Genomic DNA, 23,375 nt, shown 5'->3' with positions numbered 1-23,375 from the left:
GCTGCCAAAACCCCCGGCTGCCCGAAATTAACTAACCTCTAAAATAACTCGGAATTCAAGACAGTCTTGGGGAGAGAAACACTGCAACATTTCCTAAATGTTTTAATATCGTTTAATATTTCATGGACTCCGGCCAGGTAGTGTTGCAAGTGGCCTTCTGGACAACAAGGAGGTTGTGAGATACTAGAGTTGTTAAGATGTAGTGGATTGTAAGAACAATTTTGATATATCTAAACTACTGTGATGTAGGATTCTCATTTTCTAGTCTCAGAGTACAAGAAATACCCAAGCAATTGTTTCAAATATATATATATATATATATATATATATATATATATATATATATATATATATATATATATATATATATATATATATATATACAAATATTAGTTTGTCTTTTTCCGCCTTGGCGAGGAAGCGTCAAAAACAGAAGAAGAACGGCCTCATTTGCTCTAGCTGCCATGTGTAATGGACCGAAACCAGAACTCCCAACCACTGCCAAGTCCCACAGACCATTCCGTGGCTCCCTTAGCCCACTTCATATGACCTGGCTCAGCCTATTGACAACAGGTCGCCCTCTGTATACCATATCGCTATCCTTCGCTCTATCCAATTCATGTCCCTCTTTTTCTCCTGTAAGTTTAGTCTCGTTAACTCAAAGCCTGTTCAGTGGACCCTTCCATCACCATCTCTGTCTCCGCTTGCCTTTCATATCTCCACTTCTAACACGGATGTCATCTCAAGTCAGTCTCTCTTCGCGCATCCTCTCCATATGTCCAGACCACTTCTGCACGCCCTGGTCAGTGCTCTGAATCAAACTCCGCTTATTACCACACATCTCCTTTATAGTGTCATTCACTACACAAACAACCCTTCTCACACTACAACCTCTTCCATTGTTTTATATTTAGGGCCCCAAATTTGCACTCAAGCAACACACTTGGGTCTACTATAGCATCAGACATACATATTTTTTTCCCCTACAGACAGTGAACTCTCCTTTCACCTACTCTTCAATGCATCCAGGACATTTGTCTCCTTCCCCACCCCATGATCCACTTCAGTTTCAAAACGTTCCTTCCGCCGTCATCTCTGCTCCCATGTATGTAAAGCACTCCACGTCCTCCAGGTTCTTTCCTTTCCATCTTATATTCAAACCAATCTGTCTTGCTCCCCTGATGAAACCTTATTACCTCATCACATTAACTCTCAACTATCCTTCTTGCACACACTCTTCCGTACTATGACTTCAGCTTATGCAGTTTCTTCCGTTGAATCTGCCACTACAGCCGTGCCATCTGCAAACAGCAAATGACTCGCCTTCCATGTCTCCAGCCCCACTTCCTTGCATACTGGACACTTGCTCCTCTTTCGAAGATTCTCGCATTCACTTCCGTTAACACCCTAGCCATGAACAGATCAAACAGCCATGGTTACATCGCACATCCTTCTCCCTTCCTACTGGCACACGCACGCTTCCTCTCCCAATGTGTATGCCACCACCCTCTCAATCACCATTCTCCCATACAACTTACCAGGTATGTTCAACAGACATTTCCCTGTCGTTGGAACATTATTATAGTTTCCCTTGCCATTATATGATGGCATTATACATGCATTTTGCAAGTACCCCGGCAACACATCTCGTCCATGCACACACTAAAAATCCCGACTAACTAATCCACGATACTGTCATCCGATTCTTGAGAAATTTAACTACATTTCCATCCACTCTACCCGATTTGCCACACCTCATCTTACTTGAGGCTTTCACCAGTTCCTCTTTTTTCACCAAACCATTTGACACCACTCTTTCGCTCTGCATGCCACCTCGTGCCAAACATCCCACATTCGCCATCCGATAGTCTAGCACGTTAATTCATTAGTCAGTCAAAATAATCACTCCATCTCACTTCTTGTCTTGCTACCAATTTCCCATGCACACCCCTCACTGATGCTCCCATTAATTTTCTTGTTTTCTTCATTAAGTCACCTCCCTTCAGGACATACTGTTATTCTCCCTAAAGTTTGCTGATACGCTTTCACTCCATCTCATACTTATCGTCTTTTTCAGCGCCTGCACTTTCTTTTTGCCCTCGTGTCACATTCTCTTGTACGCTTCCCAGTCGCTCGCACTCCTTAACTTCAATCACCACCTATAAACCTGTTTTCTCTCTCTCTTTTTCCCTAGTAACTCAACCTTCTTATCCCATCACTCACTATCATTTTACATACGCCAACTTCCCACCTTCCGCACTCCGCGCACTTCATCATCTGTTGCATTCATGTTCACTTTAAGCCACTCCACTCAGTCTCTTTTGGAATCTCTCCCACAAACCTCTTTTCAAGCTCATTCATTTTTCACTACCTCTTCCCATCCATGTCATTTCCTCTTTTCCCAGGGCGCTCCGCAGTTACACACTCATTTCCACTAAAATGTTATCAGTCATCCCACCAGCTACCCCGCACAGCACATCCACATTTAATAATCTCTCCTTCACACACACTTGTCATTTAGTACATAATTCAGTTATACTTATGTCTGCACCTTATATCTAAATCAGATACTTCCGGTCACTAATTCCTTTTCGGTATACAATTCAACAAGCTTTTCACCATTATTATTTACACCGGATATCCCATCCCATCCCCCCCACCCCACCCCACCCCACCCCACCCCACCCCTAGTTATTGCCTCAATCGCCACATCACCTGCTCTTGCATTCAAATCACTCATCACTAAGACTCGACCCCTCGCATCAAAATTGCTGAAGCGCTCATTCAGCTCCTTCCTAATGACTTACCTCTCTTCTTCACTCCTTTCGCTACCAAGTGTGTAAAGCACTGAAAGTCACCCTCCTCTCACGATCTCTTTTCACCCTCATCCGCATCATTAAAGATCAGTTCCTTACCTTATTAAACATATTCCTACAATTCCTCCTTCACCAGAAGTGCCATTCTTTCCCCTGCTTTTGCCCTTACCTCAACCCTAGACTTTACTACCGTGACATTTCCTAACTCTTCTTCCCCCTTTTCCATTTACCTGTTTTACTCATAGCCAGAACATCCAGGTTTCTCTTCCCCAAACGTACCTGTGTATCTCTCCCTTCCTCTCATCCTGGTTACACCCAAGCAGATTCAGAAATCTTAGCGTGAGCTTTCGAGGTAAATTTGCTCTCCTTTCGTAGCTCCTGTTTCCTCGCTTAGAATGTGATGTTAGGAGAGAAGGATTTCCAGCCTCGAGCTCCCACCCGTTACACACCTCTTAAAACATCCATAACTATCTATCTATCTAGCTATCGAATCTCCATGTATGTATGTATGTATGTATGTATGTATCTATCTATCTACCTATATATATATATATATATATATATATATATATATATATATATATATATATATATATATATATATATATATATACATATATATATATATATATATATATATATATATATATATATATATATATATATATATATATATATATATATATGTTAGCTGAGTGAAATGTCTGATAACTTCTTGGAGGAAGCGAAGGTAAAAGGTTATCATGGCTCTAGGGAACAAATGGCACAGGTAGGTAGAGGTTGGTGAAGGGAGTGTGCTGAGAAGAGATGCTTATGTGAGGAGACTTCAGGAGAAATTGCGTGAAGATTGGCAAAAGGTGAAAGTAAACGAGACTAAAGGAGTGGGCAAGGAACTGGAGGTATCTATGGAAGCAGTGCTAAAATGTGCGGGGGAAGTGTGTGGCATTCGGAAGTTTGGATGTGAGTATGCAAGAAAGGGTAGTGAGTGGTAGGATGAAGAAGTCAAGTTGTTAGTAAGTAGAAAAGGTTGGTGTATCAACGATATCTGCAGGGAAATAGTGCGAGTGACTGGGAAATGCACAAGAGAAAGCGGCAAAGAGTCAAGAGGAAGGTGTAGACGCTGAAGAAGAGGGCACATGTAAAATGGGGTGAGAGGGTATCAGCAAACCTCAGGGAGAATAAAGAAATGTTTTAGGAAGAGGTGAATAGTGTGAGGAGAACAGAACACATGGGACCATTCTTGAAGGGAGCAGTAGTGAAGTGATAGCAAACAAAGTAAAGATGAAGCGATGGAATGAGTATTGTGAAGGATTGTTGAATGTGTTTAGATGATAGGGTGGCAGATATGGAGTGTTTGGAAGGTGGAGCTACGGAAAGAGAGAGTCACGGCAGATGCTTTATTGAGAGACGTGAAGGTAGTGAAAGCCTGTCATAACATGAGCGAGACAAAGAGGCTGGTGTGGATGGGTATGGGATAACACTGTTGTTGACTGGTTGCTCAGGATTTTGAGTGTATGGATGACTCATCGTAAGGTGCCTGAGGACTGTTGGAATGCCTGTATAGTGTTGATATATAAAGGCAAGGTGGGGACAAAAAGGTATGTTCTAATTACTGAGATGTATGTCTACAAGCATCCGTGGTAAAGTTGTATGGGAGAGTGGTGATTAAGAGGGTGGTGGCATGCACAGAGCATCAGACTGGGGAGGAGCAGTGTGGTTTCAAGAGTGGTAGAGGATGTATGGATCAGGTATTTGCTCTGAAGAATTTTTGTGAGAAATACTTACACATGCAGATGGATTAGTATGTGGCATTTATGGATGTGGAGAAAGCGTATAATAATGTTGCTATAAATGTCCTGTGGAAGGTGCTACAAACATATGGTATGTGGTAAGAAAGCAACTAGAAGCAGTGAGTTTTATCAACATAGTAAAAAGTACGTTAGTAAGAAGAGAGGGAGGTGAATGGTTGCACGTGTAGGTGGGTCTGCGTCAAGTGTATCTGATCTCACAATGGTTGTCTGATCTTTGTGCGGATAAGGAGCAGAGGGAGGTAAATACGTGGGTTTGAGAGAGAGGGGCAGGTTTGCAGTCTTTATGAGGCGGTGGGGGTGGGCGAGGCTGCGAGGTGAGTCATTTGCTTTTTGCAGATGGCGCAGCTCTGGTGGCAGACGCGGGTGAAAAAAAAAAACACTGCTGAAACATGCGTCTGGGTTTGGGAGAACGTGTGAAAGGGGGAAGTTGAGAGTTTATATAAATACAAGTAAGGCAATGAGGTTAAGCAGGGAAGAGAGACAGTTGTTCAGTTTGAGTGTGAGTTTGACGGATGAGAACCCGAGTGCGTCCTGGGTGCGCTGAAGTATATATGGAGGCAATAATGGGTATGTTTGAAGGTTTAGTCGTCCAGAAAGTGCTGTGTTGGATGCGAGTTGTGAGAGCTAAATGCACGAGCATGGAAGAGGGTGGAGCTGCTGGAAATGAAATACTTGAGGATGATATGTAATGTGAGGAAGGTGGATGGAGTAAGGAATGACACCGTGAGAGTGTGTGTGTATGTGGCAGTATGTTTGACAGAGCTCAGCAGGGTGTGCTATGGTAGTTTGGACATGTGGAGGGAATGAGCGACGAGAGACTGACTACTAAGATATATGTGTAAGAAGTGGAAATAACTAGTAGGAGAGGGATACCAGAGACAAGATGAAAGGATAAAGTTAAAGACTCTTTGACTTAGTGGGGCCTGAACGTGCAGGAGGGTGTGTGGCGTGCACGGGATAGAGCGAAATGGAGCGATTTGGTGTACGTTGGGCGACTTGGAGGTTTAGCGGGATGAACCAAGGCATGTGACAGTCAGAAAACACGGGAAGGATCTGTAGGGCCTGGCTGTAGATAAGGGACTCTGGTTTCGGTGCATTATACATGACAACTAGTGTGGAAAATTGGAAATGAGATCCGTTTCTTCGTCTTTTCCTCGTGCCACCTCAAACACTGAGAACGAAGAACATCGAACATTCATCGTATATATATGTGTGTGTGTGTGTGTGTGTGTGTGTGTGTGTGTGTGTGGTGAGAACTAGAGACAGCTGTTGTGGTTGTGAGAGTTGGGGGGGGGGGTGGATGTTGGTAGCTGTGTAGTTGGTGGGTGTGGGTTACTTATGGTTGTGGTGAGCGGGGGTTGTGGTGATGGTAAAGGCGGGTTGTAGGTGGCGGAGTGTATGATGGTGTGTATAGTAGAAATTGTTCTCAAGAGGTTACGGTGGCTAGAGTTTTTGATTTTGGCTGTTGGTAATTTTGTGGTGGAGATGGTGGTGTTCCTTTCATGTGGATGACCTTAATGGTTGTTGTAGGTCTGCCATGGTACTGGTGATGGGAGAACTGGTTAGCTGTAGTGTTGGCAGAAAGGAAGGGGGGCAGGGGGGAGGGGGGGGAGGTTGTTAGATGGTGGAAATGTGCGATAGTAGATGAGGTGGTTAATGAGAGTGTGGGTTGGCAGTGTTCATAATTTGTCTACTGTTTATCAGAGGAAAATTGTGGTGTAGATGGTCTTAATGAGGGAAATCTTGATGGTAGTATAAGTGGTGGAAGTGTGTCTGTCGCTAGGAGTTTAGAGAGTGGTGGCAGGGTTAAGGCTAGTGACAACATCAGCAGTGATGGTCGTGGATGTTGGCACTCTTCCCCCCTAGTGGTGGCAGGGGGACAGCGTTGGCATTCATGATGGTAACAGTAAAAGCTCAGTGGTGGAAGTGATGTCAGTAGTGTTGTCAGTAGTGTCCCATGATGGCACAGAAGTTACCAGAAGTCGTGATACTGACAACAGAGACACTCAAAACCACTGACAACCTCATAATGGACGGAAATGGTGTTTTGAGTGTCCATGGTCGTCCATGTCGGACTCACGAGAGTCGTCCCTGGACACGACCTCGCCGTCAACCCGACGACCTTCGACCCTTGCCACCCGAAAGGACCTCCAACAGTCGTGGTAGAGGGGTCGTAGTGACCATAATATAGCATAAAGGGTTTAAAAGAGAATAAAAAAGGAGAAAGGGGGTCGTACCTGGGCGGCGAGGAAGCGCTTAGCCTGGTCGTAGGCCTGGCGACTGAGCGTCCTCGGGTCCAGGAGGCGCACGACCATCTCCCCCCGTCGTTCGACGACGTCCAGAGCCGCGGCCGTTGAAGCATCGTGGTCGTTCTCTATGGTCTCAATCTGACGGAAGATCTCGGTGCTGATCCCACTAACCTGTGGACGACACACTGGCTTTACTGACCTGTGGACGACACACTGGCTTTACTGACCTGTGGACGACACACTGGCTTTACTGACCTGTGGACGACACACTGGCTTACTACACTTGTGGACGACACACTGGCTTTACTGACCTGTGGACGACACATTGGCTTACTACACTTGTGGACGACACACTGGATTTACTGACCTGTGGACGACACACTGGCTTTACTGACCTGTGGAAGACACACTGGCTTCACTGACCTGTGGACGACACACTGGCTTTACTGATCTGTGGAAGACACACTGGCTTACTAACTTGTGGACGACACACTGGCTTTACTGACCTGTGGACGACACACTGGCTTTACTGACCTGTGGACGACACATTGGCTTTACTGACCTGTGGACGACACACTGGCTTTACTGACCTGTGGACGACACACTGGCTTTACTGACCTGTGGACGACACACTGGCCTTACTGACCTGCACAGACACGCTGGCCTTACTGACCTGCACAGACACTCTGGCCTACACAGACATAGGTTATAGTGGCGTGAACAGACACGTTAGAATGGCTTAGTGGCCTTCACAGACACATGTTGAAATGGCTTAATGGCCTGCACAGACACACGTTAAAATGGCTTAATGACCTGGACAGACAGAGGGTATAGTGGCTTACCGGCCTTCACAGACACAAATTGAAATGGCTTAATGGCCTGTACAGACAGGGTATAATTTCATAGTGGCCCGCACAGACACAAGTTAAAATGGCCTAGTGGCCTTCACAGACACAGGCTGCAACGGCCTATACAGACACAGCGACTCTGGTCTAGTGTGGAAGCCATGCATTGTATGATCAGTATTAGTTTAACAGACTGGGGGAAAAAAATTGCTTTGGTTATGTAAGGTAAGAAGGATGTGTTGAGGGTGATTTGATAAGGAGTGACGTCAATAATCACTTAACAAATATATATATATATATATATATATATATATATATATATATATATATATATATATATATATATATATATATAAAGGCAGAAACATATAGAAACATATAAAGCCACTTTACTCTAAATGTAGCAAGCAACAGAATACATAAACAGACTCCTGAAACTGGTAAGAACATATGAAGTTTCAGTAATCTGAACTGAAACTATATAATACTAACCAGGTCGTCCCCCCGCCCCGCGAAACTTTCTTCCCCTCCAAAGTAGAAGTAACAGAAACGAGGCCAAAGTATGGCAACAAAACACGGGAAGTCTGGTCTGTATTGCCCCCCCAAAGTGTTTCTGCTCCCAAAAGTTTGGGAAATATAATTGAAATTATACAAGATTTGCCGCCGCGTGTTGGTGGTTCTATATCTCTCCTTAATGATCCGGCCGTCAGCGGGAGTTGGTGGGGGGGGGGGAAATATACTGTGTATGTCAACTCCTCTCTCTCTCTCTCTCTCTCTCTCTCTCTCTCTCTCTCTCTCTCTCTCTCTCTATATATATATATATATATATATATATATATATATATATATATATATATATATATATATATATATTCCTATGAGTCCACGGGGAAAATGAAACACGGTAAGTTCCCAAGTGCACTTTCGTGTAATATCACATCATCAGGGGAGACACAAGAGAGAGATATAAGCCAGTTGATATACATGGAAGAGACGAGGCTAGGACGCCATTTGGTAAACATGTGATTGTCCACGAAGAAATTGAAACACGATAAGTTACCTAGTGCACTTTCGTGTAATGATCACATCGTCAGGGGAGATACAAGAATGAGATAGAGGACGTAGAGCTGTCAATTGATATACAAGGAAGATGGTGGTGTTCGGTTGGTGGTGTTCGGGGTCTGGCATCATGCCTGTCATAGAATTGCTATGTGGACAACAAAGGGAAACTGTTTACAAATTTTGACTACGACAGAGCTATTCAGTTTGTATAAACCTTCATTAATATTAATGTCACAATTCCTTGTGCATTTGATAACACAAGATTGAATGATATTTCTCGTGGTGAAGGATCTACAGTTTATAACTGAATTAGCGTTACTCCAGGCAGTACAATGGTCATGATTTTTAGCGTGATTTAACAAAGCATTTGATTCTTGTCCTGTTCTTATACTATATTAATGTTGCTTAAATCTAACAGTAAAGATCCTTATCAGTCTTCCCAATATGATACATATTATAGTTCTTTACAAGGGATTCTGTATACACAGCCCACAGACTTTTCTGGGGAGTTTCTGATTAAGATATTCTTGATAATTATGTTGTTGCTGAAGTTTACATTTACGTTAAAGGATTTAATCAATCTGGTAAGTAATGTAGAATTGTCACTAGAATGGAGAATATAAAAGATTCTTGGTGTCAAGGGCAGGATTGGGTTTAACTCTATGAAATGATTTCTTTGCCAACATGAGGGATTTATCGATGAAAGCAGAGAGGTCATTTCATAGAGTTAAACCCAAACCTTCCCTTGATGTCTTAAAGTCGTTTAGTTCTCCCTTGTAGTGATGATGGGAACTTATCGTATTTCATTTTCCTCGTGGTTGGCCGCCTGGCTAGCCTCGCCTCACCATTTCTCTGGAGGAACATTCTCAGTGTCTCGGACTTCCTCAGCAGCCGGTAGGAGGGCTTAGAGGTGAGACCAAACTCGTACTTAAAGAAAGAAAAAAAAAAGACAAAAAAAGAAATAATTGCCTTTGTTGGCAATGACAGGAACTGTACAACCTGTTCGTGTTTTAATCTACGAGAGAGAGAGAGAGAGAGAGAGAGAGAGAGAGAGAGAGAGAGAGAGAGAGAGAGAGAGAGAGAGAGAGAGAGAGAGAGAGAGAGTGTGGGGCTTCCTTAACACTGTGCCCACTATGGAACTGTACTGCAATGGTGCATTGTCTTGAACTCTTCGAGAAAGTACATGTTCCTACTGTGCTTGCGAAAGCAGAGACTTAGGGGAATTGTATTCACTAACCCGTTGGTTCTGTTGTTGTATCTCAGTCTATGTATATATTATCTACAGAACACAACACACACACACACCTTCTGTAGTTGTATACCCTATACATGTTTCCCACACCTCTCCCGTAGACACACCTTTCCTTCACATACCATGCTCTCTATAGCTCTGTGGTTCCCTTCCTTCACCACAGCTCACGGTGGATGGTTGATATTCTATGGATGTTGTACCAAGATGGTTACTTTCATGTGATTAAACATACACTTGTGTTCAGTGTCGGGAAGTAGGTTGAAAATGAAATCGAAATGAAAGGACATTTATTTTTTGATATTTCATCACCCTGACTTAGCCCTCAAGACTCACAGAGGTTTCAATTCATCCCCTTTCACTCCTGCTTCCTTAAAGTGATTCTGGTAATTCCCTCGCCTCTGGGATTATCCATCTATTTTGGGGGACATCTTACTCTCTCTGGTTGTCTATCATATACCAAAACATCACTTTCTTTTTCACTCAACATCCATGTCTTAGTGCATCCACTCTCCCAGAATCGTCTTACTTGATTTCTTTCAGTTTCATGATATCATGTAACGTAATAATAATTTGTATTCCCTGTCTACACATAACTGAAATAACTTAAAGATTGACCATTCCTCACGTGTGTTGGATCCATCTGTTGCTATTTTTTTCTAGATTCTTCTCTGTCTCGACTCGCACATAATGGACCAAACGTAAATTTCCCAGTAAATGTGGTATACATCCATATTCCATCTTCACATTCATGTACCACTACCACACCTCCGTCGTAAACCTTTACTTACTACTTCTTACTATCCTACATCTTCCTTTTTTGTGTACTTCTGTGTCGCGAGAATGATCATTTTTGTTCATTTGTGCACCAAGTGTTCAGCAGAGGACTCCATTATACACGCCATAGTTCATCTTCGTTCTGAAGAGAGGTAAAGATAATTGCCCGAAAGAGATTTAACGTTCCACTTTGCTGTGCTGAATGTTTCCATTGATCAGAATGTGTCAGGGGGAAAACACATCCCACATTCACTGTGGAGGCACTTCAGCCATCCATTCCTGGCTGGCTCCCTCCTCAAACACACTGCCGTGTTCGATCAGGTGATGATGGAGGTACCATATCAATCTTATCACTTCTTCCAGTACCTTCCCAACAACTTTAGTAGCTTGCGTCCAATTACGTAAACCCACGAACTTAACCCAGCACCTGGATGTGTCCCTCCAAGCTCATTCTCTTCGTCATTCAGAGCTAAAATATTCCGTAAATTTAAAAAAAAGAAGAAGAAATCTGGTCTCTCAACTTGGTATTATAAATTTTCCTTCTTTGTATCTTCGTAGATTTTTCTTTGTGTGTGGCAGGAACTGGGGACAAAGGTGTTGGACGGTCTGCATCGCTGGCTCACGACCTCCACGTCCTTGATGCCCTCACCGCTACCACCACACTCACCCCGTGCACCTGCCACACACACACACACACACATGCACACACACACACACACACACACACACACACACACACACACAAACACACACACACAAACACACACGTGTATATATATATATTATCCCTGGGGATAGGGGAGAAAGAATACATGCGATTGGACAATCGCATGTTTACCAAATGGCGTCCTAGCTTCGTCTCTTCCATGTATATCAACTGACTGTTATATTTCTCTCTTGTGTCTCCCCTGATGATGTGATTATTACACGAAAGTGCACTTGGGAACTTATCGTGTTTCATTTTCCCCGTGGACTCATAGGAATATATATATATATATATATATATATATATATATATATATATATATATATATATATATATATATATATAGTTTTGTGGGGTAGATAGATAAATCGGTCGATAGATAGTTTTGAGCGGGTGTTCATTATGTATCTGAATATACAAGCATTCGTATATTTATACATAAATATACAGAGCATCGTAAATCATACGGGAACAATAATCTATGTAATTAGTTTAATGTTAAAGGCATAGTATTGGCCAGTTCCATTAGTACGGTTGAGTTACATTAGAGGAACAACCATTGAAATTGGAAGTCCAATTATGCCAAACTATGTCAGTTTATTTATTTATCTTTTTTTTTTCCCTATATGTGGCAACCATTGTGAGGTGCATCAATTATATCTAGCCCATTTATGGGTCTAATGGTCACGTATGGCTGGCCAAACCACCACCACCACCATCACACAAACCATACGTACCTAGACCACTAATGGTCCGTGTGGTTATTAATGGCATGATAGACCATAGGCATAACTGGGGGGTTTTTGCTTCACCAGAAACCTCTCCTAGACAGACAGATGTGTGAGAATGCTGTCAGGTCATGGGGGGGCGGGGCGGTGGTTTGCCTACATAACGATTCGTGGAAATGGCAAGAGAGGGCGCTAAGGATGGTCAAAATGCCAGTTTTGGGGAAAAACAGAAAAGTGATATGAAAAGACAAACACACGATTTCATATATATATATATATATATATATATATATATATATATATATATATATATATATATATATATATATATATATATATATATATGCATACATGTGCGCACGCACGAATATAGTGCAATGAGCGCGCACTTCCGAAGAACACAATGCCATTCGACAGCAGGAATTCGAACCCTTACCATTTCTGTGAGAGCTGAGTACGCTAAATAGCCTCGTTGTTAGTGTTCCCAGCTTCCACAAAAATGGTAGAGGTCCAAATCCTTTCTGCCGACAGAAATTATGCTATATATATATATATATATATATATATATATATATATATATATATATATATATTATCCCTGGGGATAGGGGAGAAAGAATACTTCCCACGTATTCCCTGCGCGTCGTAAAAGGCGACTAAAAGGGGAGGGAGCGAGGGGCTGGAAATCCTCCCCTCTCGTTTTTTTTGTATTTTCCAAAAGAGGGAACAGAGAAAGGGGCCAAGTAAGGATATTCCTTCTAAGGCTCAGTCCTCTGTTCTTAACGCTACCTCTCTAACGCGGGAAATGGTGAATATATATATATATATATATATATATATATATATATATATATATATATATATATATATATATATATATAATATATATATATATATATATATATATATATATATATATATATATATATATATATATATATATATATATATGTGTGTGTGTGTGTGTGTGTAAGTATGTATGTATAGTGCCAGCGCAGTGGTTAAAATTACAATCCACCAATCTAATGAAGCGGGTTCGAATCCCGGAAAGGGCACCTGGCTCACAGACAACTCAACTGTTCCTCCTCCCCTTTAGGCCTGGTCAGTGAATGAGCACCTAACCTAAGCTAGCATGTGTATGTACATGTATACATAAGAAAGACTCTCCCCGAACATACATATGCTAATCACATATATACATCCATACATATATACATACATACATACATACACACACCGTATATACATAAATACATGCTTTACGTACATATGCACATTCATACATACATACATATATACATGTAATTAGAAATGCATACATAGACAAGGCAGAGGAGGCTCCGTTGGGGGAGCTGGGGAAGGCTACCTCCACAGTCTGTAAGCAACCCATCACAAACACGACCCTTGACATTCCCTCCCACCGGAGACCCTTGTCGGGGGCTCTCCTGCTGGGGGGGGCGCGGGGGGCTCAACACACACACACACACACACACACACACACACACACACGCACACGTACCCTCGACCATTCCGTCCGTCCGTCCGTCTGTTACTCATCATCTACGCAGTGCACATCAGCCTCAGCGAAACGCGCAGTTCCGCGTAGCTGTTCATCCCAGCAGACAAGCACGGGTCTTGGCTTGTCCATTCCAGTGCACTCAATACCGTTAAGTCCGTTTCAGCGACTGGATATGAGGAAGGAGACTACGGGAACAGGAAGTTTTCTTTGTGGACGAAACGAATCGTGTTTCACTGTTCCTTTTAAAGCAGCGATTCGCCAGCCAGACTGGAGGACATGTGGATGGCAACAAGAGGCAAGGCGACGCAATTATGGCATCATGGACGACACCACCACACAGATATATATATATATATATATATATATATATATATATATATATATATATATATATAGAGATATATATATATATAGAGATATATATAGAGAGCAAGGCTGTAGGGAGAGAGTCAACCACATATGTTGAGGGACATATGGCGTATCTTGGTGGGGACAAGGCAACATATTGAGCCAGCATGCTTAAGGCTGGGCGAGGATGGCCATAATGGGAGAACCAGAGAAATGGTTTGCCATGGAAGGACAGACAAAGAGGTATCCTGGAAGGACCAGACGAGGAGGGCTACACTGGAAGATCCAGGCAAGGAGGGCTACACTGGAAGATCCAGGCAAGGAGGGCTACACTGGAAGGGCCAGACAAGAAGGGCTACACTGGAAGGGCCAGACAAGGAGGGCTACACTGGAAGATCCAGGCAAGGAGGGTTACACTGGAAGGACCAGACAAGGAGGACTTCACCAGAAGGGCCAAACAAAAAGGGCTACAGCGGTAGAGTCAACACTTAGAGGCCCGTAGAGAGGGCCATACACTACGGGACAACAGAACACACGATAGTTTCTGTTAGCAACAAAAACAGGTAGAAAACGAAGTCCTTCCGTTAATTCTATAAAGAAACTGGAACTCAACAGGTGTCGCTGTTTCGAATCCTGTCCCCCTTAATGGTTAGACGTTGTGGGCAAGAATCTTTCTTTTTTTTTTCCCCTCCTCCTTGATGGTGAGAAGTGGTGACACGATTATCGAGAAATGTTGGCGACCGGACTTGACTGAGAACGACTGATGATGAGCGTCCAGGACTGAGGATGACTAGTGAAACGTCCATGACTGAGGACGACTGATGACCGTCCATGACTGAGGACGACTGATGAGACGTCCAGGACTGAGATGACTGGTGAAACGTCCATGACTGAGAACGACTGATGATGAGCGTCCATGGCTGAGGACAACTGATGTGTGTCCATGACTGAGGACGTCTGAAGTGTGTCCATGACTGAGGACGACTGATGAACGTCCATGACTGAGGACGACTGATGAACGTCCATGACTGAGGACGACTGATGAACGTCCATGACTGAGGACGACTGATGAACGTCCATGACTGAGGACGACTGATGAACGTCCATGATTGAGGACGACTGATGAACGTCCATGATTGAGGACGACTGATGAACGTCCATGATTGAGGACGACTGATGAACGTCCATGACTGAGGACGACTGATGTGTGTCCATGACTGAGGACGACTGATGAACGTCCATGACTGAGGACGACTGATGTGTGTCCATGACTGAGGACGTCTGAAGTGTGTCCATGACTGAGGACGACTGATGAACGTCCATGACTGAGGACGACTGATGAACGTCCATGACTGAGGACGACTGATGTGTATCCATGACTGAGAGAGACTGGAGCCCTCACCCGACTGTGGACCTCTATATAACGTAGGCACGAACGAAAATGACGTTGACCACTGGACGAAGAGGATGAAAAGATTTCTTACAACCCCATGTGTCGTAAGAGGGATAAATAGATTTAATATATCGTATCTTTGGCTTTATACATGTATGACTTCACTGCTTCCCTGAAGATCTTCTATGGTCTTCTTTGACACACTAGACGCTCACTTTGCTTCTGCTTCATCTGTTTTTGGATCAGTTTGCCTCACTTATGAACACATTTGAGGGAATGCTGATGGTGTGGGTGTGGGTGTGGATGTGTGGGGGGTTTGTTGTCCCCTGCATCAAAGCTCACTTTGCTTTCTCAAGCACCGTGAACACACCTCGTAAAAACTTGAGGCAACCTTGAAGAATATATATATAGAGAGAGAAAGGGAAAGCAATTTCTTTATCGTTTTCTTCCTCGACCTTCTGCCCACCTCCCCCACCTCCCCCACCTCCCCCACCTCCCCCACCTCCCCCACCTCCCCCACCTCCCCCACCTCCCCCACCTCCCCCACCTCCCCCACCTCCCCCACCTCCCCCACCTCCCCCACCTCCCCCACCTCCCCCACCTCCCCCACCTCCCCCACCTCCCCCACCTCCCCCACCTCCCCCACCTCCCCCACCTCCCCCACCTCCCCCACCTCCCCCACCTCCCCCACCTCCCCCACCTCCCCCACCTCCCCCACCTCCCCCACCTCCCCCACCTCCCCCACCTCCCCCACCTCCCCCACCTCCCCCACCTCCCCCACCTCCCCCACCTCCCCCACCTCCCCCACCTCCCCCACCTCCCCCACCTCCCCCACCTCCCCCACCTCCCCCACCTCCCCCACCTCCCCCACCTCCCCCACCTCCCCCACCTCCCCCACCTCCCCCACCTCCCCCACCTCCCCCACCTCCCCCACCTCCCCCACCTCCCCCACCTCCCCCACCTCCCCCACCTCCCCCACCTCCCCCACCTCCCCCACCTCCCCCACCTCCCCCACCTCCCCCACCTCCCCCACCTCCCCCACCTCCCCCACCTCCCCCACCTCCCCCACCTCCCCCACCTCCCCCACCTCCCCCACCTCCCCCACCTCCCCCACCTCCCCCACCTCCCCCACCTCCCCCACCTCCCCCACCTCCCCCACCTCCCCCACCTCCCCCACCTCCCCCACCTCCCCCACCTCCCCCACCTCCCCCACCTCCCCCACCTCCCCCACCTCCCCCACCTCCCCCACCTCCCCCACCTCCCCCACCTCCCCCACCTCCCCCACCTCCCCCACCTCCCCCACCTCCCCCACCTCCCCCACCTCCCCCACCTCCCCCACCTCCCCCACCTCCCCCACCTCCCCCACCTCCCCCACCTCCCCCACCTCCCCCACCTCCCCCACCTCCCCCACCTCCCCCACCTCCCCCACCTCCCCCACCTCCCCCACCTCCCCCACCTCCCCCACCTCCCCCACCTCCCCCACCTCCCCCACCTCCCCCACCTCCCCCACCTCCCCCACCTCCCCCACCTCCCCCACCTCCCCCACCTCCCCCACCTCCCCCACCTCCCCCACCTCCCCCACCTCCCCCACCTCCCCCACCTCCCCCACCTCCCCCACCTCCCCCACCTCCCCCACCTCCCCCACCTCCCCCACCTCCCCCACCTCCCCCACCTCCCCCACCTCCCCCACCTCCCCCACCTCCCCCACCTCCCCCACCTCCCCCACCTCCCCCACCTCCCCCACCTCCCCCACCTCCCCCACCTCCCCCACCTCCCCCACCTCCCCCACCTCCCCCACCTCCCCCACCTCCCCCACCTCCCCCACCTCCCCCACCTCCCCCACCTCCCCCACCTCCCCCACCTCCCCCACCTCCCCCACCTCCCCCACCTCCCCCACCTCCCCCACCTCCCCCACCTCCCCCACCTCCCCCACCTCCCCCACCTCCCCCACCTCCCCCACCTCCCCCACCTCCCCCACCTCCCCCACCTCCCCCACCTCCCCCACCTCCCCCACCTCCCCCACCTCCCCCACCTCCCCCACCTCCCCCACCTCCCCCACCTCCCCCACCTCCCCCACCTCCCCCACCTCCCCCACCTCCCCCACCTCCCCCACCTCCCCCACCTCCCCCACCTCCCCCACCTCCCCCACCTCCCCCACCTCCCCCACCTCCCCCACCTCCCCCACCTCCCCCACCTCCCCCACCTCCCCCACCTCCCCCACCTCCCCCACCTCCCCCACCTCCCCCACCTCCCCCACCTCCCCCACCTCCCCCACCTCCCCCACCTCCCCCACCTCCCCCACCTCCCCCACCTCCCCCACCTCCCCCACCTCCCCCACCTCCCCCACCTCCCCCACCCCCCCCCCCAACCCCCGCGCCTCGGATTTTTTTTACTCCCCTTTTCCTCTCCCCTCTCTCTCTCCTCTCTCTCTCTCTCCTCTCTCTCTCTCCCCCACCCCTCTCCCCCTCTCTCCTCCCCTCTCCTCCCCTCTCTCTTTCCCAATCTCGGGAACCCCAAAAACGAAGGGGGCCTTTTGGGGAAGGTGAAATGGGGGGGCTGAGAGTGAGAGGAGAGAGAAAAGGAGGGAAAAGAGAGAGAGAGGGAAGAGGGGAGAGAGAGAGAGAGAGAAGAGAGGAGAAGAGAAGAGAGAGAGAGGGAACCCCAAAACTGAAGGGGAAAGGGGTTTGGGGAGAGCTCGAGAGAGAGAGAGAGAGAAGAGAGAGAGGGGAAGAGAGAGAGAGAGAGAGAGAGAAGAGAGAGAGGAGGCGGGCTGAATAAACCCAGTGAGGGGAAAAAGTTTGGTGAGGGGAAAAGAAACCAACGAGGAGGGGCCCCGATTGAGAGTGCTAGGAGGGGGGTTTTGAGTGTAGCCTCGAATGAAGGGGCTTTTAACACCCCCCGGTGAGCGTGACCTGCAGGTGCAAGAATTTCCATCAGCAGGTCATTAGCAAAGTCATAATCCAGGGCACAATTATCCCCGGAGAATTTGCAAAACCCCTTTTTTTTAAATTCTTTTCCACCGGGGGAAAGGAAACCCTTTTCCCCCCTTTTCCCCCCTTTTTTTTTTCTCCCTTTTTTTTCTCTCTTTTTTTCTACTCTTCCTTTATTTTTCCCCCTTTTCCTTTTCTCTTTTCCCAGGTTTCTTTTGGCCCCTAATCTATTTTTCTCTCATCTCCCTCTCTATCTCCTCCCTCTCCTCCCCTTTTCCCTTTCCCCTCTCTTTCCCCACTCTTCTTTTAAATATCCAATTTTTTTTTTATCTTCAAACAAAAACCCTCCTTTAAAAACAAACCAAACCCCGGCCCCTTTTAAAGGCTTATTTGACCAAATTTCTACCCCCTTAAAAAGTTTTAAACTTTTTTAAACTTTTATTCTTTCTAAAATTCCCTTTTTTATCCCCCCCCTTTCCCCCCCAAAAAAGAACCCCGTCTTTTAAGCCCGGGTCTCGTTTTTTTTGTGCCGGATTCCTTTTCCCGGTGGTTTTATCCTTTTTTAGTTTTTAAAAACTCTTTTTAAACCATGGCCTTTTTTTTAAGGGCCTTTAAATTTCCCCTTTTCTCCCCTGTTTTCTCTTATCAGTCTCTTCCCCCTCTCCCCTTCCCTTTTTTCCTTTTTTCTTTTTCCTCTAATTTCCTCTTTTTTCTCTCCCGTCTTTTCCCCCATTTCATCTCTCTTTCCCCTTTTTAAATCTTCTTTCCTCCCTCTCTCCCAATCTCCTTCCCCCTCTTTTTCCCCCAACCCTCTCTTAAACTCTTTCCCCAACTCTTCTCTCCCCCGGGCTCTCCTTTTCTCCCTTTCTTCTCCTCTTCTTTTTCCGGACCCTGGCTCTTTTCCTTTTCCTCCTTTTCCACCCCTTTTCTCTCTCCCCTCTCTCTCTCTCTCTCTCGGGGGGCCCCTCCCCCTCTCTCGGGGCCTTGCTCTTTCTCATACTTTTATTCCCCCCCGAACACAAATTTTCAAAATCTTTACCAAATTTCAAACCCGGGCGGGTTGTATGGCAAAAAAAATGAACCAGGCTCAGCTTTGGGTTTTCGAGTGGGAAAACCCGGGCTACTGAGGGGAGTACCCAAAAGTCCCAACAAGGGAGGTACCCTCAAATGTACTAGGGAAATAGGTAAAACCGGGGTGAGGGGGGTGGGTACCAGTCTCCTAGAGTTAATAACATGAATATACTAGGAACTAGAATGATGTGAGGTATGTGGGTACCAGTCTCCTAGAGTTAATAACATGAATATACTAAGGAACTAGAATAATATGAGGGATGGATACAGGTCTCCTAGAGTTAATAACATGAATATACTAGGAACTAGAATAATGTGAGGATGGGTACCAGTCTCCTAGAGTTAATAACATGAATATACTAGGAACTAGAATAATGTGAGGGATGGGTACCAGTCCTCCTAGAGTTAATAACATGAATATACTAGGAACTAGAATGATGTGAGGATGGGTACCAGTCTCCTAAGTTAATAACATGAATATACTAGGAACTAGAATAATGTGAGGGATGGGTACAGTCTCCTAGAGTTAATAACATGAATATACTAGGAACTAGAATAATGAGGGATGGGTACAGTCTCCTAGAGTTAATAACATGAATATACTAGGAACTAGAATAATATGAGGGATGGGTACCAGTCTCCTAGATTAATAACATGAATATACTAGGAACTAGAATAATATGAGGGATGGATACAGGTCTCCTAGAGTTAATAACATGAATATACTAGGAACTAGAATGATGTGAGGTATGTGGGTACCAGTCTCCTAAGTTAATAACATCAATATACAAGGAACTAGAATAATGAGGGATGGGTACCAGTCTCCTAGAGTTAATAACATGAATATACTAGAACTAGAATAATGTGAGGGGTGGGTACAAGTCCCCTAGAGTTAATAACATCAATTATACTAGGAACTAGAATAATGAGGGATGGGTACCGTCTCCTAGAGTTAATAACATGAATATACTAGGAACTAGAAAAATGTGAGGGCTGGGTACCAGTCCTCCTAGAGTTAATAACATGAATATAACTAGGAACTAGAATAATGTGAGGGCTGGGTACCAGTCTCCTAGAGTTAATTACATGAATATACTAGTAACTAGAATGATGAGGGATGGGTACCAATGTCCTAGAGTTAATAACATGAATATACTAGGAACTAGAATGATGTGAGGTATGTGGGTACCGTCTCCTAGAGTTAATAACATGAATATACTAGGAACTAGAATGATGTGAGGGATGGGTACCAGTCTCCTAGAGTTAATAACATCAATTATACTAGGAACTAGAATAATGTGAGGGCTGGGTACCAGTCTCCTAGAGTTAATTACATGAATATACTAGAACTAGAATAATGTGAGGGATGGGTACCAATGTCCTAGAGTTAATAACATGAATTACTAGGAACTAGAATGATGTGAGGTATGTGGGTACCAGTCTCCTAGATTAATAACATGAATATACTAGGAACTAGAATAATGTGAGGGCTGGGTAACCAGTCTCCTAGAGTTAATAACATCAATATACCAGCACAGTGTGAGGGGTGGGTACCAGCATGCCAGAAGCAGGTACAAAATGCACCTCAAGATATAATGATATAGACGTGGAGACGCCAACGTACGTCCTTCACCCACACACACATCCCCAGCAGGAGGAGGAGCAAGAGGACCTTACCTTGCGGAAGTCTCCTTGGACAACCATGCTGGGCGGGCTCCCTGGCTCGGGAGGGCCCAGCCGCGTGCCTCCGAGGGACGCTGCAGCCAATTCCGCCCCAACGCCATTGGATCCCTCCTGTACGTGGGGGAGAGGAGAGCAGTTAATGCCAGGGATCGTAAGACACACACACACACACACCAACACCCACACACACCAACACACACACACAGATGGGGGTCATAGATACAGGTGGGGAGTTGTTGTCCTCTTAGATGAGAGGTAGAGAGAGAGAGAGAGATAGAGAGAGAGAGAGAGAAGAGAGAGAGAGAGAGAGGCGTTCATTGTAGCTTGAGGGAGAGAGAGAGAGGAAAAAAAAAAAGATATTTTTAATCTTCCTTCATATGTCTAATAGAATGGGACATTTCATTGCAAATGGGTGACACAGAACCTGGAAAAAAATAGGGATGTCATTACAAGTGGATGAGGTGATCGTGGATGAGATGATTCTGTCAACAGACAGTGATATCCCCGGCCTGTGAGGACACACAGGAGGTCAACGAGTGTTTTGTGATCGCCCGGGGATGTTCGCTGACCATGGTGTTCGCCAGCGTACCGTGAGTGGACAGTACCTGGCAACCAAAACACAATGGGAAGTGGTGAAAATAAAGCCTAGGGAGACGCAGTTTACAGGGCTGTAGACACGTAAATGGCCTCAGCTAAGCTGTGAAAAAAAGAGTGGATGAGTAACATATCTTACGACTGTATATGAGAGCAGTATACCCCCCTGACTGGGGTATACTGGGGTATACTCTAGGGGAATGGGCTGAAAGATGATGTAATTGTTTTTAGAACGTGAAAGTATACTTTGTGACTGTGAGATTCGTTATACCTTCTTGGCTTGGGAGATGTGACAGACAGTATTAGGGTGCTGGAGCTGTGGTAGACTGGTATGGGGCAGGAGTTGTGGTAGATAGTGGTAAAGGCAGGAGTTGTGGTAGATAGTGATAGGGGCTGGAGGTGTAGTAGACAATGGTGAAGGCTGGAGCTGTGGTAACTGGTATGGGGCAGGAGTTGTGGTAGACAGTGGTAGGGCAGGAGTTGTGGTAGACAGTGGTAGAGGCTGGAATGGTAGATAGTGGTAGGGGTTGTGGTAGATAGTGATAGGGGCTGGAGCTGTGGTAGACTGGTATGGGGCAGGAGTTGTGGTAGATAGTGGTAAAGGGCTGGAGTTGTGGTAGATAGTGGTAGATGGCTGGAGATTGGTAGACAATGATAGGGCATGTCGGAGACAGTGATGGGGCTGGAATTGTTGTAGACATTAGGAGGGGCTGAGGTTGTGTTAGAGATCGAGTGGGGACTTGATGTGGGGTTGACTGTGATGGGGGAAATGGGGTTGTGGTCAATGATGGTACTAACTGAGACTGTGTGGTAGATAGTGGTTTGAGGCTAGGGCTGTGCTAGACAGTGGTTAGAGGGGCTGGAGTTGTGGTAGACGGAACCGGAGAGGCTGTGGTCTCCACCCACTTTACCACAGCGCAGGAAACCTCGGGGAACCAGAAGGGCAACTTCAATAAGCTGGCCTGCAGCTGCCATATATACTGTGTGGTGTGTTGTGTGTTTGTGTGGGGTGTGTGTGTGGTGTGTTTGTGTGTGGGGGTGTGTGTGTGTGGTGTGTGTGTGTGGGAGTGTGTTTTTGGTGTGTGTTGAGTGTGTGTTTGCTTGTTTGTGTGTTTTTGTTGGTGTGTGTTTTTGTGGGGGAGTGTGTGTTTGTGTTTTGTGAGTGTGTGTTTGCTTGTTTGTGTGTGTGTGTGTTTTGTTTGTGTGTGTGTGTGTGTGTGTGTGTGTGTTTTGTGAGTTTGTGTTGTTTGTGTTGGGGAGTGTGTTTTGTTTGTTTGTGTGTGTGTGTGTGTGTGTGTGTGTGTGTGTTTGTGTGTGTGTGTGTGTGTGCTGCAGAAATGTGATGTTTTGTGGCTTAATGTGGGTTGTGTAGATGTGGTTTGGTAAATGTCGTTTGGTAAATGTTAATTAGTAAATGTGAGTTGGTCAAAAAATGTGGGTTGGTCAATGTGGGTTAGGAAATGTGGGTAAGTAAATGGGGGGTTGGTAAAGGTGGGTTAGAAAATGTGGTTTGGTAAATACTGGTTCAATGTGGGTTAGTAAATGTGGGTAAGTAAATGGGAATTGGTAAAAATATAGATTTGTAAATATGGTT

At 46.4% G+C, this 23,375-nt stretch overlaps 1 protein-coding gene across 10 annotated transcripts in view; it reads right to left on the bottom strand.

Annotated features, from left to right (window-relative positions):
* The window catches only part of RhoGAP100F (Rho GTPase activating protein at 100F), a 416,326-nt gene that overhangs the window by 78,047 nt on the left and 314,904 nt on the right, over positions 1-23,375 (bottom strand). For 9 of the 10 annotated variants that reach the window (XM_071688807.1, XM_071688735.1, XM_071688744.1 and 6 more), the window contains one exon: positions 6,865-7,047. In XM_071688807.1, coding sequence (XP_071544908.1) covers positions 6,865-7,047 — 183 coding nt within the window. Of the gene's footprint in view, positions 1-6,864; positions 7,048-21,181; positions 21,295-23,375 lie in introns of those variants that run through there. The other variant, XM_071688797.1, reaches the window with a different exon arrangement.

Source organism: Panulirus ornatus, chromosome 3 (genome assembly GCF_036320965.1).
Source record: "Panulirus ornatus isolate Po-2019 chromosome 3, ASM3632096v1, whole genome shotgun sequence".
In the NCBI taxonomy this organism is placed as follows: domain Eukaryota; kingdom Metazoa; phylum Arthropoda; class Malacostraca; order Decapoda; family Palinuridae; genus Panulirus; species Panulirus ornatus.
The sequence above is the reverse complement of the archived record's forward strand: the minus strand, read 5'-3'. Positions and strand labels throughout refer to the sequence as shown.